The 19645-nt window shown below is 30.3% G+C and overlaps 1 protein-coding gene across 2 annotated transcripts in view; it reads left to right on the forward strand.

The window, feature by feature from the left end:
* Positions 1–7117, forward strand: part of LOC132942643 (uncharacterized) — a 71656-nt gene extending 64539 nt beyond the window's left edge. For both annotated transcript variants that reach the window (XM_061011209.1, XM_061011210.1), the window contains 4 exons: positions 179–511; positions 876–1401; positions 2199–2571; positions 4671–7117. In XM_061011209.1, coding sequence (XP_060867192.1) covers positions 328–511; positions 876–1401; positions 2199–2571; positions 4671–5204 — 1617 coding nt within the window. In that variant the 5' untranslated portion in view covers positions 179–327 and the 3' untranslated portion in view covers positions 5205–7117. The remainder of the gene's footprint in view (positions 1–178; positions 512–875; positions 1402–2198; positions 2572–4670) is intronic.
* Positions 7118–19645: the final 12528 nt, after the last annotated feature.

A 19645-nucleotide genomic window follows, 5' to 3' on the forward strand; every position in this document is an offset into this window, starting at 1 on the left:
TATATATATATATTAGTCTTCCTTATAAAACCCACGCTGTCGTTTGATCTACCACTTATTTCGTATCGTTATTGTACACCGCGTGGATGCCGGATGTATCTGCGGTGGCCGACCGATCCGATCGATGATTTATAATTTTACAATAATAATATAATATTTTTATGCGTTTGTCTTGCAGATTGAATTGTCGCCGTCTCGTTCCGCGATTACTTACGACAGTCGTTCGCACGTCGGTTCGGACACGCGTGCTTCCGCGTTGAAAATGTGATTGGGTGCACGACCTGCAGGTGGAATACCGTTTGGACCGAAATTCGATTTCACAATATTATGGACGTTGCGTCCACCGACTACCTAAAGACTGCACTGTATTCGGGAGACAACGGCCCGGACACGGGTAACCGAGACAGCCTCCGACTAATGGAGCTTGGGCTCCACCTGGAGACCCTTCACGACGGATCGCATCGGATCAACACGTCGGTCGATCATCTGCTGAACGACCCGTCCCTGTCAGGTGAGGAGCACTATTATTACCGTTGTTATTATAATATTGTATGTCGAATTAATATTAACACGAACACCTTTCGATTATACGTTTAAATAACACGACATAACACGACAGATTTGTTTGATACACTCTCTATACCTATATATAATATAACAGGCATGTGGCATTATTTGTTATTGTACAGTTGCACAGTGCGTTCTATCAAAGTGTAATATTATGTTATAATGTACGTTTGGTATTACTTTAATTATATTATTATAAATTATACCTGCATGTGTATAAATATAAATAATATTGTGCATAAAAATGTGCATAAAAATGTTCTTATAAATCGAACTTATCTGAAAATATCGTGTTTTTCTGAGTGCAGAGAGAAACAACAACGAATTCACGTTCGCCAACAACAACAATAACAACAGCAACAACAACAACAACAACAGCTTCGAGACGATCATTAGTGGCGACCACGGCTTCGACTTGGACTGCACGCCCAGCTCGTTCAACGACAAGTCGGACATAGTAGACCAATGGCGGACGTTAAACACGGACGGTGCCATCTACACGGTGGAGGTGGTGAACAACTCGGATGGCGGCGTCGGCGAACCACTGTGGTGCATGCCCGCGCTAACCGAACACCACCAGGACTCCAACGCGGTGAGCAATTTCGACGAGACGCTGTTGTCGATGAACGGAGCCGAATCCACGGACCCGGTGGGCTCTGGCAGGTACATCAAACAGGAACCTTTGGGGGAGTACATCAAACAGGAACCGTTGACGGAGTACATCAAACGGGAACCGCTGCAGGAGTACATCAAACAGGAATCCGTCGAGTATACGGGCGATGAGCTTCTCCGGAACGCGTTGCTGGGCAAAACCAATCATAACCATCATCAGAGGTAAAACCACACATAATATATTTCATATTTATATGTATTATGCATATTATTATTTTAAGGCAACAAAACACTAAAAAGTGACTAAATGCGCAAAAATTATTTTACAATTACATAACATAATGAAACATCACGCATCACATTTAAGCTCTTTCAAATACTTAGGATATGAGCTAGCATATAATTGTATCTGGTTCTTTTATTGAGTTTCACTATACTAATGCACGATGTAGCCAACCTAAAATGTGTCAACGATTGTGACAAAAAATTTAAAAGTTTTCAAACGTGATTTGTCGTTGTTTCATTACGAAAATATATATTTAAATTCGTTAACTATGGGCAAAATGTGTGTAAAGGTTAAAAACATTAATTTAATTACAAGAAATCCATAAAATTAAAAACAAAATGATAAAAAATACAATAATTTTCGAAGAAAAATAAACTAAAAAATGTTTAATTTAAACTGTATACTATTCTGTATTCATGAAACGCATTTTTAAGCTATTACTATTACTTTACAACTCTTAAAAAAATGCACTAGAAGTCTAGACCTAAAGTGTTAATCATGTAGGCACTATGCCGACAGGCGACGAGTGTATTTTAGTTGCATATATATTATACACTCGTTATACCTAGACTGACAGTAAATTATAAATCTAAACACCATTCGGTATATTTTGCTTGTCTAGTCGTGGTAAATATAGTTTTGAGGTGTTTCTGGTTGCTTCTGGTTATATAATAAATAGTGATTATTAAGAAGTCGTGTGTACGCCTATATAAACGGTGATCCATGTGCTCAGGTACGGCGACAAGGACGTCAAGCCATCGGTGTCGACCGCATCGGACAGCCAAAACTCGTCGCCGGGACCGCAGTCGATGCAAGATGTCGCGTCGTACCCGTCGACGTCCACCGTGGATATGCAAGACGTGCTGGCGACGAACAGCACCTGCAGCAACGGCATCAACGGCAACACGATCGTCATGATCGACGACGATATGCCTTCGATGTCGCTGCTGGTGGCCGGTGACGGGGCCTCCGCGCAGAACGTCGATGATCTCCTCTTGCCAGACTTTGACTTCCAATACATCGATGGCCTGGACAGCGACATGTCTCAGTCGTTCCAGCAGTACTGCCCCACTAGTCAAGGGTTCGTGTCCTTCATCGCCGCTGAGGTAAATATTATGCCTTTTTTGTCCGCCCCATAAAATCTCCACCCGATCACACAACAACCATAATAATATAACCTAATGTGCGCACATGTGTACGTCGAAGACGACTTTGAAGTTTGGACTTGTCGCCGAAATCAAATATTACCAGACGGACGTTGTTCATTGTATACATTTTTTTACAAGCGTTTAACACCACACGGGTGACTAAAATATCCTTTCGACTGCAGATCTCTATCTCTATACATATTATAGGTACTTTCTTAAATCGATAATTTTTTTTAAATAAATCATTCGTATGCATTTTCAAAATGTATAAACTACTTTCCAAACGTCTTTCCGTATTTCAAACGATCTGTTAACACTGATTAAGTAAAAAAAAAAAAAGCTATAAAATTGTAGGTATACGCGAATCCAGTTTATTTGCGAGAAGATCTTTAACCCCTGCGTTAATCGAATAATTCTGCACTGTAGAAGCTGCCGATCCCCGTCATCTATATAAACTAAACAAATATCAATCATATTTATTACGTAATAATTATTATATTAATATATAATAGTTAGGTACGAGCCACGAGGTGCAGTGTTGTTATACCGTACATATAGAACTGACATAATATTGTTTTAAACCAGTTGGCATTAAACGTTTTGCGAAATCATAAATGATCCTGCGGTGAGCTGGTCTTAAAATATAGTACTTATAATATTATGTTCGTGTATATTTATAATGTGTGTTCATGTAACAGTAACACTACTTACCTATATAGAGCCGCCTTATGGAGATTTAATCGCTGTATAGGTACACTAATGCTGCATTATAATTATTCGTAAAATTATAGCTCGAAAATTATGTTGATTTTAATCAAACGCCACAATTGGTTGCAAATAGCTATTATTAACAGACAGAAAATATCTTCGTCAAGAATTGAAATAAGTTGCAATGTTTATTTATGCCAATATAATTTTTTGCATTTTTTTTCTTAATATACGAGATAAAATACTATAATGCTGCATATAAATTGAAATTAAAAGTAAAACTTGAGTGCCACATGAAAACAATACTGTAGGTATTATAGGTATTATATTACATGATCTATGTACAATAGTAGGTCATAATTATACATAATATATAATACAAATAATTGGCGGTACACTCGAAAAGAGTGATGACATTATGCGACGTTAAGGCCACTCAAATGTGATCTAAAATTTAACACTTTAATTCATTGGTGTACATTGTCTTAATGCGAATTGTAAATAGCGATTGTATAATAATATATTATCCTTGTTGTAATGCTGTCTACCGATTACCCAGGAATCGAAAAATTTGATACCTCTTAAATCATTATAACCGCAAACAAATTATATTTATACCTCGCAGGGTCACCCACACAGTCAAACCCCAAGCACACCCATTCAGCCGGTAATTTATACATACTCAGACCGCTGTTTATTGTTGTTACCACCCGGGATGTGAATTTAATGATTTCACATTTGGATGAACTAATTTCATTCAGAGTTCTAAATAATTAGATACAAATTGAATTAAAGATATTAGCAATAAGAAAGTTTATTTTGCATATTATCTATCTATTTGCATTATTTAGACATAGTATATTGATGTTAATTGATTCGAATGCATATTGCACATGCAATATTATGTTATATGTTGTATAAATGCATATTATACCTTTATAACTGTAATTTTTAATTTTTTTTTTATAGATATTCGGTGAAAACTTATGGATTTGGCATTAACACCAATATATTATAATATTTAAATATAAACAGTTTATTTTACATAAATTATTTCAACAAATAATTTTTTTATGATTATCTATTATTTACCATCAGTTTATTTATTTTTTTCATAGTGAAAATTTTTGAATTTTACATATATTTTGTAATGGCCATAAACATAATGATTGGAAATTTATTTTAATTTAAGTTTTTGATTCATACTATGGTGCTTGTATATATTTCATGGTTGTTTCTCGTGTCTTAAATTCACAGCCCTGATAGTCATCACCATCGCCCATATTATTATTACTTATTTTATGATGATGACAATAATAATAATGTGTTATTTTATTCCGTTTATGTAGGTGGCGAACATATCGCAAATCCCGGCCACGGTGGTGCTGGACCACCGGGAACTGGAACAGGTGTCCACGTCTTCTTCATCGTCACCACCCGTCCGACCGGCTAAGAAGTATAACCGTCGATCACACCACGCCAACGGCAAGACGAAACAGTCGGCCGGCGGCGGCACCGGGACGTCTATCGCCGGTTCTGGTGGCGGTGTGGGTGGCGTCGGCGGCGGACCAGCTTCAGTGTCGGGTGACGACCAGCCAGCCGGGCACCCACCCGCCAAGAAAGAACGGTCGCTGCACCATTGTCACATATGCAGCAAAGGCTTCAAGGACAAGTACTCGGTGAACGTGCACATACGCACCCACACCGGCGAAAAGCCGTTCATGTGCACCGTGTGTGGCAAGAGCTTCCGGCAAAAGGCTCACCTTGCCAAGCACCAGCACACGCACACCACGCCCGCCAAACCGGCGCAATCGCTGTCGTCCGTCACGCAATCAGTCAAAGGCGGCAGCGGCGGTGGCGGCAGGAGGTCCACGTCTAGATAGCCCGGACCGCAGCCGAGTATCACCACTGAGTCACCGTCATTACCATCGCCACCACTACACTCACTATCGATGCTACCACCATTTACCACCAATTATCATACCAATACCAACGTCCAAAACCACCACCACCACCATTGACCTCTGACCTATATCTCCTACGGCAGCCCGGAAACGCGCCGAAAACGAACGAAAAAAAAAACAGGACGCATTCCTCATCCGCGTTGTTGTAACTATTATACATCCGTTTCGCGCGCACTGCACGCAAAATAATATTATTATTGTTATTATTATAATAACAACAATAATAATAATAATAGTTTTATTATTATTTTTATTATACGTATATAAAGGCGATGATCGTGTGTGTGTGTACCTACACACTACACACTATAGACACGCGTGCTTTATTACGACGACTCGGCCAATCTTTTTCTCCACCCGGAGAAATCGTTTCTAATGTGATGATTAATAAGTTAACCTCATTAAAGAATATTAATGTAATAATAATCGCTTTACGAATCAAAATATTCAAAAGTATTGTTTTTTTTTTTACGTGTAACTTTTTTTTATAATTTTTAAGTTTATATACGCCTTGTACATGTACATGATTTAATATTTTTCTACGTTACAATAAGATTTACATTTTTTTAAACGAATAATTATAACACACAAATATAAATATATATATAGCATATTACGTATATTATATCAATACATTGATAGGTTTATAAAAATATTTGATCTATATTTATAATATAATATAATATTCTCGTGTACTATTCCGTCCTGAGGCCTGTGATAGAAATGAACACATTGCAGCTATAATAATGTTGCGAAACGATATTGATGTAATATTATTTAGTCACGTTTTTTGTGTATTATAAAATATATATATTATATTATTATTATTATTATTATTATTTTGTTGTTATAAAAATGTTTAGTTTTTATGTTGTATTCGTTTTAATATGCGTGTTATAGGTGTTCCTAAAGATTACCTTGACACCGGACTTTAATTAATAATATATCATGTATGTATATACGAAAGCAAAATAAAGTTTAAAATAAAACTAGGTAATTTATTCGTGTTACTTAATTTTTTTAAGAAGTTTAGGCCTATAATACTTAAATTGAATTAAACAAATTAGAAACGTAAGTATTATTTAGATAGCCAAAATGTTTTTTTCTTATTTTTTTTTTCTTATTATTCTTATTATTATTCTTATTATTATAATTATTATTTGTATTATTATTATTAATATTATTATTTAAAACACGTAGTAATATTTGTACTAAAGTAATATTATTGTTATTTTTAATTCCATACGATGACGATGAAGTTTTTCATATATATTATTTGAATACTTGCCAAATAGCAATAGGAACAATTTAAATTTTATTAATATCTATTTCTTGTGCCATACACAATAATAATCATGACATTATAGTAAATAGTAAAATGTTCTAATACATGACAATTTTAACTACTACGCATTTACAGTAATATAAATAAGAACATCGTTTAAAATGTACACTTTTCAATTGGAAATGTATATTTATATATATTTTCTTTTTATAACAAATTTTAACTTTTATATTCATATATTATAATATGTATCTCAATTTATTAATAAATACTTATATACGTCATTCCTGCAATAATTTTGACTGTGATTTATAAAATGAATTATCTTTATGTATTTTCTCATTATATTTAAAATAGTAACATTCCATTATTTTATTTTATAATATATAACTTTAGAGGAATTTTTTTATTATATACATGCGGTTTTATTTCGAACAATAATTATTAATGTTATCGTACATGTAGGCCAAATGTATGTCATTTTCATGTATACCAACTCAGTATTTTTGTAAGTTTTTTTTTTTGTTCGTATCTGTTTTGTAAAATTAATGAAAATTATTTATTCCTAATGAATTGTACATTTATAATAATTGATATATATATATATATGTATGTATATTATATATTTCATATTATAATGTGTGTATATACAATATACATATTATGTAGACATATATATATATATACATTTTATATTTTCATATTAGCTTGTTTTTTTTCTTAAATCCAATTTTTGTGTGTATATTATGTATATGAAGATATATGAATATATATATACACCTCTATATATAAAATGTAATTTATTATCATTATCATTTAACAATATCGATTTTCTTTTTTTTATTAAAAGAAACATCAAATTATTATAAACGATTATCGTATTTTTGTTTGTCATATAAATCATAATAAATGGAAGTATAAAATCATTGTAATAAAAGCAATAATCACGTACTAATATGAATATCATGCTAATAATATGTAGGAAGCATGAGTAAATGATATTATATTGGATCAATGCAGTTCATCCAAAATAAGCTAATAATGGCTATCACATTATTTTATTAGTTACCTACTCCATTCCGATCAAACACTGATCATACATGTTAGACAGTGATAACTGACATTGTACCTAGATGTCATTATAATAATATGTATTTATATTATATTAGCATTTTAATTACCAAGATACACAAACAATTCGCCCGGACGAACGTTAATAAGTTAAAAATCATCAATGAGATTCTTAAATTAAGAGCTTAAAATAAATGCAATTATTGTTTAGTATTTTATTTTATACTAGCTGATCCTGTGCACTTCGTTGCCCGTTAAATGTACCAACTCTATATGACTCAAACTTTGTTCAATTCGTTATTTAATATTCGGTGTACGGTGTTCAAAATTTATATTAACTTTTCTGTTGCCTGGAATAAAAATTCTGATTCGCAGCAGTATATTATCAGGTAGGCAATCTACCTGCGGTAGATCGCGGACCCAGTGCGGTTTGTACGTAAGTGTATGATTTAACTCTAAAGTATCAAAGTTATACCAAGTTTATTTTGATATAATATGGTGGATTAATGTAATCAATTAATACATAATCCTAACCTAACCTAACCGTACTAAATTCCGACGAATAAAAAAACCAAATTTAACTATTTTTAAATTAGTCCATCTTCTTCCCAGAGATCTGCACACAAACATTAATTTATTTATAATATAGGCTATAGCTGATCCTGCGCACTTTGTGGCCCGTAAAAAATGACAATTCTTAAACAAATTGTGATTGTTCAACTCCTTTTTGGTGTAACTCACTGCAGTAAGTGCAACTCAGCCACCCTGGTAGGCAATGTGTGAAAATTCGATTTGATGTATGCTTGTACCTGATCTGCCCTATTCACCAATAGCAACCATTTATAAACAAATATTTCCATCATAAATCTCAAAATCCCTGTTTGAGCACTTCTATATTAATTGATCGTAGCGTGATGTTATATAGCCTAAAGCCTTCCTCGATGAATGGACTATCCAACAAAAAAAATAATTTTTCAATTCGAACCATTACAGCCGTTTTTAGTATTAAAAAGTAGCCTATGTTTCTTCTTAGTGTCTAAACGATCTATGTACCAAATGTCATTTAAATCGGTTCAATAGTTTCGGAGCCTATTCAATACAAACAATCAAATCGTTCCTCTTTATAATAGTAAGTATAGATAATTATACAATGTATATTGTTTACTTTAAGAATTTTTAATTTATCTAAACATTAAAACTAAATAAACAGCACACTAATGTTTCATACGAATCATAAAGTTTATTTTGAATGTATTATTTTCATTTTTACGTTTTTTTGAGGCTGTTATGGCATTATATATGTTAAGTTAAAGTACAATAATTGGTGTTATTAGGTATTAGAATTTCAATATCATCAATATCAATACAATATATACTTAATACTATACACAAATAATACTTACGTGAAACCGTAAATGTCCATAACCATTATATTATTAAACTAACATCTTGAAATTATTATTGAATTTTCAATATCCAGTTGTAACAAAATTGCCTACACGAACCCCTTAAAATCGTTGTATAGTATAATAGTGGTACAATAGCATTCGGGCGGCATTCCTATATAAATATTATAATAATATTATAATATTTTAATATTTATAATACGTACATTGGATCGATTTATTATTATCAAATGATTTAATTTATAATTGATGTATAATAGGTATAATCAATTATTATGCAAACTTGTGAATAAAATATTACAATATTTCATAATATAGTCTAAACTACAATAAAAATATAATAATTAGGAAGCATCAATAATAATAATAATTGATTGTAAATACTAAATAGTTAAGTAAGCTAATGTGTACGTAGTTTAACAATTTATTGAAAAATTTGAATAAAATACTACATACCTCTGGGTTTTTCAAGTTATCAATTTAATTATATAGGTATATGCGTGCAATACAATTAAAATAGGTACTTAATAAATATACATCTACGGCTAAACGGTAATAAACTATAGACTGCATGCACTGTATGTCTGACGGTTCACATTTTTTCCAATAGGTCTAGAGTAGCATAGTTTTTATGTATATTTAAAATATAGTTATAGGTAAAATATTATATTTCTTATAAATTCAATCTATTCATCTGTAAAATTTACGAAAAAAAATATCATGTCGAATATAGCAGACAATCATTGATAGAACTTCAAGTGCTGTAAAAATTAAAATAATCGTAATCTCGAATAACCGCTGAATTTAATACAATATTATTTCGAGTGTTTATAATTGATGACGTCAAAATATATCGGTACGATACAACCCAAATATAATAATATATGGGATGAGTCGTATATATATATCATATAATATGCATGTGTAACCATTGTGTATACATAGGTACACGACATTGATGGAAAAATATTTAAAAATAAAAAATGGAAAGGAAAAGAACCATGTGACAGTATAATGTGTCGGTGTTGAGATGCAGACATCCCACAGGGAACGGACCGGAGAATTTTTATTGGCTTTAATTAAGCTTAATTGATTTCAATTGAAAAATGCGCCGGCGACCCCGTCGTATACACGCTGGTGATGCGATACTGTGCGGGTATTTTTTTTTGTTTTGTTATTATTATTATTTTTTTTTTTAGAGGAAAAATAATGCACTTTTTTTTTGTTCGTCTAAGGAACGGAACCGTTAAATCTACCGTCGTCACGTTAACTCACGAAGAATTGAAATCGGTCGTTTTCATTTGTGCGTGCGTGCTTTTTTCGACTTGACTACTTGAGTGTCACAAATTGTACGGATACGATATAAAACACAATATACATTATGATGTGATGTAATGTTATACGATCATAATATAATATAGTATATATACCTACTGCGCGTACGGTTTTATCTTTATATCGAGAAACGTTATTACTTAATAGTGTTATTATGCGGCACATTTAACATTTTTATTGTTATTTTAATGACCATAAATAACGCTGTAAAGAAAAAAAAAAATATACATATAAGTCCAATTAGTTAAAAATTTACGCTCGCAATATTTAGACGAATTCGGTGAAGTAGGCGTAGGTACTAGGTAGGTATATAATAATATATCTACCTTTACATTTTCCCCGATTATGACGCAAGTGAAAAATCATAATAATATATTAGTAAGTATATCTATAAGGTTACAAGGCGTTGTGACGACACTTCAAACGGAATTTAGACGGATTTCAATCTTTTTAACCGAATATCCGTATTAACCGTCCTTGGTCGCCGAATTGTGTGTGTATTTTTTGTTTGATTTTAGTTAGGAATTTAAATGATTAATTTCATCGTTTACAGCTCACGTAATGTAATTCTTTGATGCCGAAGTACATATCCGTCAGATAGATGTAAACATCTATATTTATATTAAATACCAAATATTTAAATGATAGGTACATTATATAACAATTTAATTATAAATAAAATATCAGTTATGTTTGTAATTAATAATTATTAGTAGTTTGTGGTTACAGAAGGACATATAGTAATGGATATATCTGTAACAAAATTGATATTTTGATATTTTGAAACCTAAAATAAATTGAATTTTGATTTTGAACTTTAGTCACTATTACTCGAGTGGGCAATTAATCGCATCATTGTTATTTAATTATAAGCATAAATCAACATATTATAATATATTATGTAAACCTAGAAATTAAATTAATATTTATGAGTTACTGCAACTGTCCACTATATTTATATAAAATAGTACTTTCAAAGTATATTATACATTCTAACAAATAAAAAATTATTTATGTGTTCATAAGTAAGCCTATAACAAGATGCTTGTATTTTAAATATTTTGAATAGCGTGAAGGAGAACTGGAAGAAATTTATGGCTTCAATAGTTCAATAATATAATATTATAATTTATAATCATGTACATTATTTATTCATTTATGATTTATAAAGTAGCATTATAGAATAATTTATTATCCGCGGGTGGGTATCCAAAATTGTCTTATGAAAGGGAATTTTTCGCACAAGTTTGATACCAATATTAACTGTATAAATACTATAGGTAGCATATGCATTATACATGTAGCCATGTAGGTATCACTATCATATCATACTATTAAACCGAATGCAAATCATCTTTGTTACTGTCAACATTATTTATTCCAACTAATTTCGTAATTGGACGACACATCCTGTATTTACATAAACTACTTAGGTTATTTAAAATGTTGATATAGGCAGAGTAGGGCATTATTCAAACACTTTTTTATTCATAGAATCATCTAAATACAATTTTTTGAAAAGTTTTTTAATTCAATTAATCGAATAAAAACTTATTCTAATAATTTTAAAATACAATTATTCGAATAGAAACAATAATTATTATCTGAATAATCAAACAAAAAAAAACAATTGTGTTCGAATAATTTTTTAAATAACCTGTTTTAAAAGTATCCATATAATTGTAAAAATAATCAAAAAATTTTCCCAACTCTGGATAGGTATATATGTAATTTGTATATCTAGGTATACCAGATGTTTCTTAAAAATTAATAATTTCCAATAAATATTAAAGACGTTAGCTCAGTTAAGTCATATACCTACCTACTTACACATATTTTGTATAACGTTTACAGTAGACTGTATACTATGAATTATTGTGAATTTTTATATTTTTAATGTAAATAAACTACTTATAAAAAACTTCATTTATCATCGTTTATTAATAAAAACTTATTGTGGACATAATCCTAATCATTGATAAAATATTAATAATAGACTAAGACTTCATGTTTTAATATACTTATTCATTTTTCTTAAACTAAATCATACCCTACATAATACAGATACATTATATGTTGTCATTGAAAGATTTCGCACAAAATTTGGTGTACAATATAATGTAAAAACCGGATCAATTATTTGTATGCTCCATAAATACTAAATTAAAAGAAAAATAACTTAAATTAAAATTTAAGCCATAACTAATATGTCGATCTTTTAAAAATGAATACGAAATTACTGCAATTCAGCAGATATAAATTCTAATCTGATATATTATGTTACTTAATATATAGCATTTTAAGTACCCAAATCGTATGCCACATGCAAATTACTATGAGCTTATTATACGAAACTAATGGAATTAAAATAGGTAGTCAAATTTATATCAAAAGTATATAACATTATGTATATCTATAGTTAGGTTATTATTTCGTTATGAAAAAGACAGAAAGTAGATCTAGATAATTGACCCTTAACGAATCTTCTTAACATCGTCAGTTCATAGTCATAATATAGTCGAAAAAAATTCCTTTTCAACGAAAACGAGTGGCGAGTAGGTACTTTTATCAATTTATATGGTTTGCATAATATAACAGTTATTATTCTACATATTATATACTAATTCCTGTTGTCAAGTTGTTTATTGATAAACAATTTAACCATCTTTCTTTTCCAAAATTAACTTATTGACATCTGAAAATTTGTGTACAAGAAAATAATGTCAACCAGATAAACACCGTGTCCTTCAAAAGACTAACCCACGTGAAATATTTTTTATCATAATATAAACCAAACAAAATAAATATTTCATAATAAAATAAAACAGAAAGAAGTTTAAATTAAACGAATTCAAGAACTCATCTAACCACGTTTCAAATATTTACATTTTTTTTATAATGTCATACATTAATACATTATATTCCATTTTTTTTTAATATTAAATTTTAGAATCTGTACCTATATGTATTATGCACCTACCTATACTATATTATAATTTCAAGATTTTTACATCAATACAAAGTTGGAAACCTTGAAATGTGATAATTACAATATATATCCATGGCTTAATACTTTAGCCGTGTCTATATCCTTATTCCTTATGCATTATTGCTATAGTATATGTAATATAATACATTTTAATGACACATACTCGATTTAAAGTCTTTAATGGAACATACATGTTTGTGAATACATTTTTACTTGACTTACTCGACCTAAATATATATATTTTTGATATTAAAACAGGTACCTACCATTATTTTTTTATAAGCAACAAATTTTACAAGCTATATTTACCCCGTGTATTATAATTTATAACATGTACATATTATAGATAATTTGAATAATGATTGAAATTTATCATTTATTATACACTTCAAACTATTTTTAGTTAAATAATATAATATTCTCTAGAAAAATAGATACAAGGAAAATTTTGAACATGAAATAATATATAGGTATCTTATGTATAGGTCATGTATGTATTATGTATATTGTATACACATATGGGTATACTACATATTTTGCATATATTATAATTTACAAATTCAACAATAATAAACGTAAAACAAGATATTTAATAATTTAAATCAATAAATTAACTTTGCATAATACTCATCATATAATATATTAGTTGGCGCACACATGCCGTATCATAAGTTATGCTAACTTTTGCTAAATTAAATATCAAATAATAATTAAAATGAATAATACTTTGATAATAATTAGATAATTAATTTTTATAGGTAAGTATTTGCTTATACGCTTATATAAAAAAAAAATTATAGTACCTATCTATGTTGATATAAATATTTAAGCTTAAAGACTATTGTAAATTATTATGTGCATTTCTGTTCATTCAAATGTAAGGATACTACAGAAAAATTCTATAATAATCACGTTGATCATTAAAATACAATTTTATTCAATTATGATGAAATTTAAATGTCTTCAGATTTTAGAAATGAATTCATATGATTGAATTTGTGTACAATAAACAATAACCAAATATTTTAACAACGTACATCATAGAAATTTTATTCAATTAACTTATATTATTTTAGGTACTTTACGCATTTACCCATGTTATTGTGCACAAAATTTCCTAATTTGCAGACTCACAGCCCGTTATGGTTGTATAATTAATATATTATCTATAAATTCAACAATGGGGAATGAGTATATACATCAATATTATATATTTATATACATGCAGACTTCAAATATTTATATTATATACTTAATATCTAAATGTATGCAACGTCTGAACATCGGAGTAAACATTTCAATTAACGCAACTGAAGCAAGAGCTCCGAAGAGTCGGAGATAATATTATATTGATTAATTATCAATCGTCAGTTTCTAATATAGATTATCGTCTCATGTTTTTACGATTCGTTATCGTTGGCATGCCGATGTTTACAAAGTAAATATCTTCAATTTTGTACCAAAAAATTTAAATATATTATCTTAGTTTTTCTCTTTCCTGTTTGCTTATATTTAGGTATAGGTAGTCAGTTATAGTCGTTATAGATATAACGACATATTGTGTACATAATAATATAGGTATATTTTTATTAAATTGTTTATATTTATTACAAGATGTATATTGTAATATTTATATAAACATTATACTCTCGTGGGATCCAAATAGGACGGTCGTTGATTTTACAGCACGTCACGCGGGAATTTGATATTATACAAAAACTCTCCTACACAACCGTGCCACAGTCTTTCAGCAAAATTAAATATTTATAATAATACAATATATTTGTAGGATTTTAGATTATACGAGGGAAGCAATGGGCGGATCCTCCCTAGAGAGTTGGCCTTGTTTTTTTTTTTTACAAATATTTTAGTTATAGGTTTAATGATACAAGTTTAAAACTGTCGAATTAGCATTGAATAAATTCAAAATAATATGTTGTTAAGAAAAAAAATCCCAAAAGTTGATTAATGTGGTGTGGCGTGGATAACCTGAGGCGTATTAAGAGTTGCAGTCTTAACAAAAATAATGTAATCTCCCACCCCATCATGTTCGTCGAATTCGGATGTGACGCTGTGCGATACATAATAAACGTCGAGATGAAATATCTGTCATCCCGAGAATACAATAATATATAATTTAAAATAGGTATCTAGGTATATTATTTATTTATTTTTATTATTGTAATTCATTATATAATAATAATAATAATAATAATAATATGTTCTGCATCGTCATGATGGTAATAATAATAATAACAACAATAATATAGTATACCCGGTTTAGGTACCTACCGACGAATCCGGGCGACGGCCGCGGCAGGTCGTCACCGTGGGAATTACACGTATTATAATTTATAGTACGTAAACGTTAACGTTCTACATAATATTATATAACTACATAAGAGCGTAAACCTCGGGAGTATATACGGTTCGTATAATAATATCATCGTCATTATTATATACATGTTTGTGTCGATATGGGATGAAAAAATAATACAATAAATATATGGTTATACGAGCGACGATGAGGCCACCATGAGAAACCATATGCTCGACATGAGGGCCGCCGCCGCCGCCGGGTCGCGTGCCGAAATCCCTTTGCCCGCGCGCACGAGCCCTTCCGCGCCGAGCCCGCACCCGCATAGCAGCACCCGATGCAAACCTGACTGCGAGCACACCATAATGTGTATAATATTATTATTATATCGCATATACGCGTGTAATATCTGTACATGTATTACTACTACAATGGTAATTTCGAGTGCGTGTGATATTACGACCGACCCGAACCACCCTTCACACCGCCACCTACACCACTACTACCACCACCTCCACCACCGCCGCCACTACTACTGCGCTACCCACCGGGATCGCAGAGCAGTAGTTACGGTGACAGTGACCCCGGATCGTATTAAGATATTATACGCTGTCGTTTTCCCGAGATGATAGTAATATTTAAATATTATCTTCTCTGTCTATTCTGCTCGAGACGAATTGAGTAGGTGCAACAGTTGCAGTCCAACCACCTTGTCCGGCTCGTGCTAATGACGTATACTATGATATTCGATAATTGCGATCGAAATTCCTATTAGGTTCGTCGACATTACGGACGACTGACATTCACCTACAGTGAAATCCTTCCAACTTGACAAAGTATAGGTACCACAAACGGCAGTGTGTATAGCGTCAGACCCGATCGATTGTAAGTCGGTGCAGAGGCGTGTTTAACCGGGGGGGGGGGGGGGGGAGGGGGCTTGCCCCAGCACCAAAATTTTAAAATATTTTGTAGACTGCATTCATATACCAAGATTATATAGATTCTTTATACCTTTTTTCCGTTTTATCGTAATAAATAAATATTGTCTTCAGTGATTTAAAATTTTTTAATTATTAAAATGCTTGAGTACTATATGAAATATTCTTAGGAGTTTATATATTTTTAATAATAATAAAACTTATACGTATAACATTATATCCACTATATACAGAAATCTAAAAAAGATGGATTCGAATAAATACAATACGTCTATGCAGTCGAGACTCTATGATGGACAAGGATATAATATTATATTAATATATATTGTAAAACAACTATCAACACAATTCACTATTGACTTTAAGAAGTTCTCCTATTTAATATCATACCTAATATTTTTGCATATTTTATTATTTTTATTACATATTTAGCGAAATTTCAGGTTATATATATTATAGTGCATATTTATGCAATTTTAAGTGCTATAAACCATGCAGATTATTATTTATTATACTTACATACAATTACTCAGTACTCTGTAGACTGTAGTACTCACTAAATTGTAGTCAGATGACCGTTTATCAACGCACTACAAAATTACAACCATCACTATTTGGAAATTGTTGATAGTTATAATGACAAATGTAAATTTTTTAAATTTTAAATTTCTTCGAAAATAGTGAAATTAAGTTCAATATAAAAAAAATTAAGAGCCAAAACACTTAAAATTGGAACAGATTCAAAAGTATCCTCATAACTATCATAAAAAAATGTAAATATAATAACACAATACCGGTATATAATATTTTACGATTTTCCTCGTACATAGATTCTTCGTTTTATTTACTTTATAGTAACATTTTAAATATTTAATTATACTATTTTACTAAAAGTATACTAATGTATAACAATTTTTTTTTTTTTTATCAAAAGCATAATATTACAAGCTATACATAATTTTGTACAATAAATAATTTTGTTGAGTGAAATAGCGGTGAATATAACAGAGTGGGAAGGTACTCAGTAGTACCACCCGACTTAATGTATAACAATTATAGGTATAGAATAACACATTATTTTTTACATTTTATGTCTTACTAGATTACAAAGTCAATAAAAATAATTTTAATTTATAATAATTTCTCATGATGATATGCGTCCATTATTTATTCTTAAAATGTATAAATATATACCACCCGATACCTGACAAAGGATCCAGAATAATAATTGTCTTGAATTAGATTTTTGTTCGGCATTCATACATATGGGCCGATTCACGTTTATTTAAAGAGTGTCCACAGTAATATTGGAAAGTCTGCTTTTGAGAAATGTTCGCCAACTGAGGTTATCACTGTATATTTAATACATAGTAGTATTCTAAATAATATAATTTAAACGGTATCGAGTATGTCGAAAATAATTGTTAAAAATCTTTTTTTAAACATTTCGCGACACAAACGTTAATCGTAATTTTCGTAAAACCCGTATTTGACGGCTTTACGCCTATAGGTATATACTTATAACTCAGTATAAGTATAATTTATACGTATATTACCTTGCTCACGCAAAATAGTATTTTAATGAGTTACCAAAAATACCTGGCAAAGTATACAAGGGCTGGGCTATGTATAATGTATCACATTGCCTGTAACGTTTACGTTAAATTATAAATAATAATATATATGTTGAAACATTTTTTACATACCTGCCGCATATTAAACACTATTATAATAGCATTAAATACGTTTTTAATCACTTTTATTTTAAGTATCGTAGAGGCGTTTTAAAGAGGCTTTTTGTTATTTTTTTTGGTATTTAATGATTTTTCTTAGATACATATTTTTATCCTGTTAAAGTTAATTATTAAGTTTCTTTTATTATTACTGTATTATTGTAATCATTGCAGTCATTGCACTATACATTTAATGTAGGAAACATTTAACATATTAGTGGCATAGATTTAAATATTTAATCCAACTTTTTATTGTTAATATTGATATAATATATTGTGTTTTCAGTTTTGTTTATTTACCATAAAATGTGCAACTGCTCAAAATATTATCACTTTTTTAAAGTCTTAATACCAGGACGTATTTACTTTGACGTGGACCAGGGCTAAAGCAGAAACATTTTGAAAAAGTGTGTGAATTTAAAAAAAAAACTAAATTTTAATTTTAATTATATACAATTTATTTATCACTTTAATTTGTATCTAACATAATTTTATACATTTCCAATGTAAATAATATTTAAATATTTTTCTAGTTAAAACGTAAACAAAATAAATGTAAAAGAAGTTCTAACCGTATAGCAACGTAGTCACGGTATGTGGGCAGCAATATAATATTTGCAGGTTCATGTTTTTATCAATTTATAATTTTTTGAAAAACATTAATATTTTTTTCCGTGAAAACGGACGGCTTATAAATCGTCGATGATTATAATATTATCTCGTTTATAGTTAAATTTTTACTATTATGTTCTGTACAAATAAATTGCTTATAATGTACAAACGTTAATTGCTGGGATAGCAGGGATGGGGTTGAAATTGTGGCAACAATTATTAGCCCTAGTCCACGAAATAAATCTTTGCTAAATATACGCTTATGGTTCGTACTTCTTGCATATATTATTTCGTATACGTGCACATGGTGTAGGTACCTACATACTTTGTACGAAGAGAGCGTCCCTATTCTGTCTTATAATCTCTATATGTAAGTGGATTGTATTTGTATAGTATAGTATATACATTAATATTATATCGAACCAACTAATACGCACGTCTGCTGATTGAGTTGTACTCGAAATTGAAGTGAAATTACTAGCAACATAAATAATAAATTATGATCCATATTAAATGACCATATTATATACATTATACATGCACTATAGTCAGCTATATCATAAGGTTAATCGGCAATACGCTAACTTTCATCGTTGTCCAAAACGTGTTTAATGTGCTCATGTATACCTATAATATAATATATCAGATATCTACCTACTTGTTTGAAATCGGAT

The sequence above is a fragment of the Metopolophium dirhodum genome, chromosome 4 (genome assembly GCF_019925205.1).
Source record: "Metopolophium dirhodum isolate CAU chromosome 4, ASM1992520v1, whole genome shotgun sequence".
NCBI classification, from domain to species: domain Eukaryota; kingdom Metazoa; phylum Arthropoda; class Insecta; order Hemiptera; family Aphididae; genus Metopolophium; species Metopolophium dirhodum.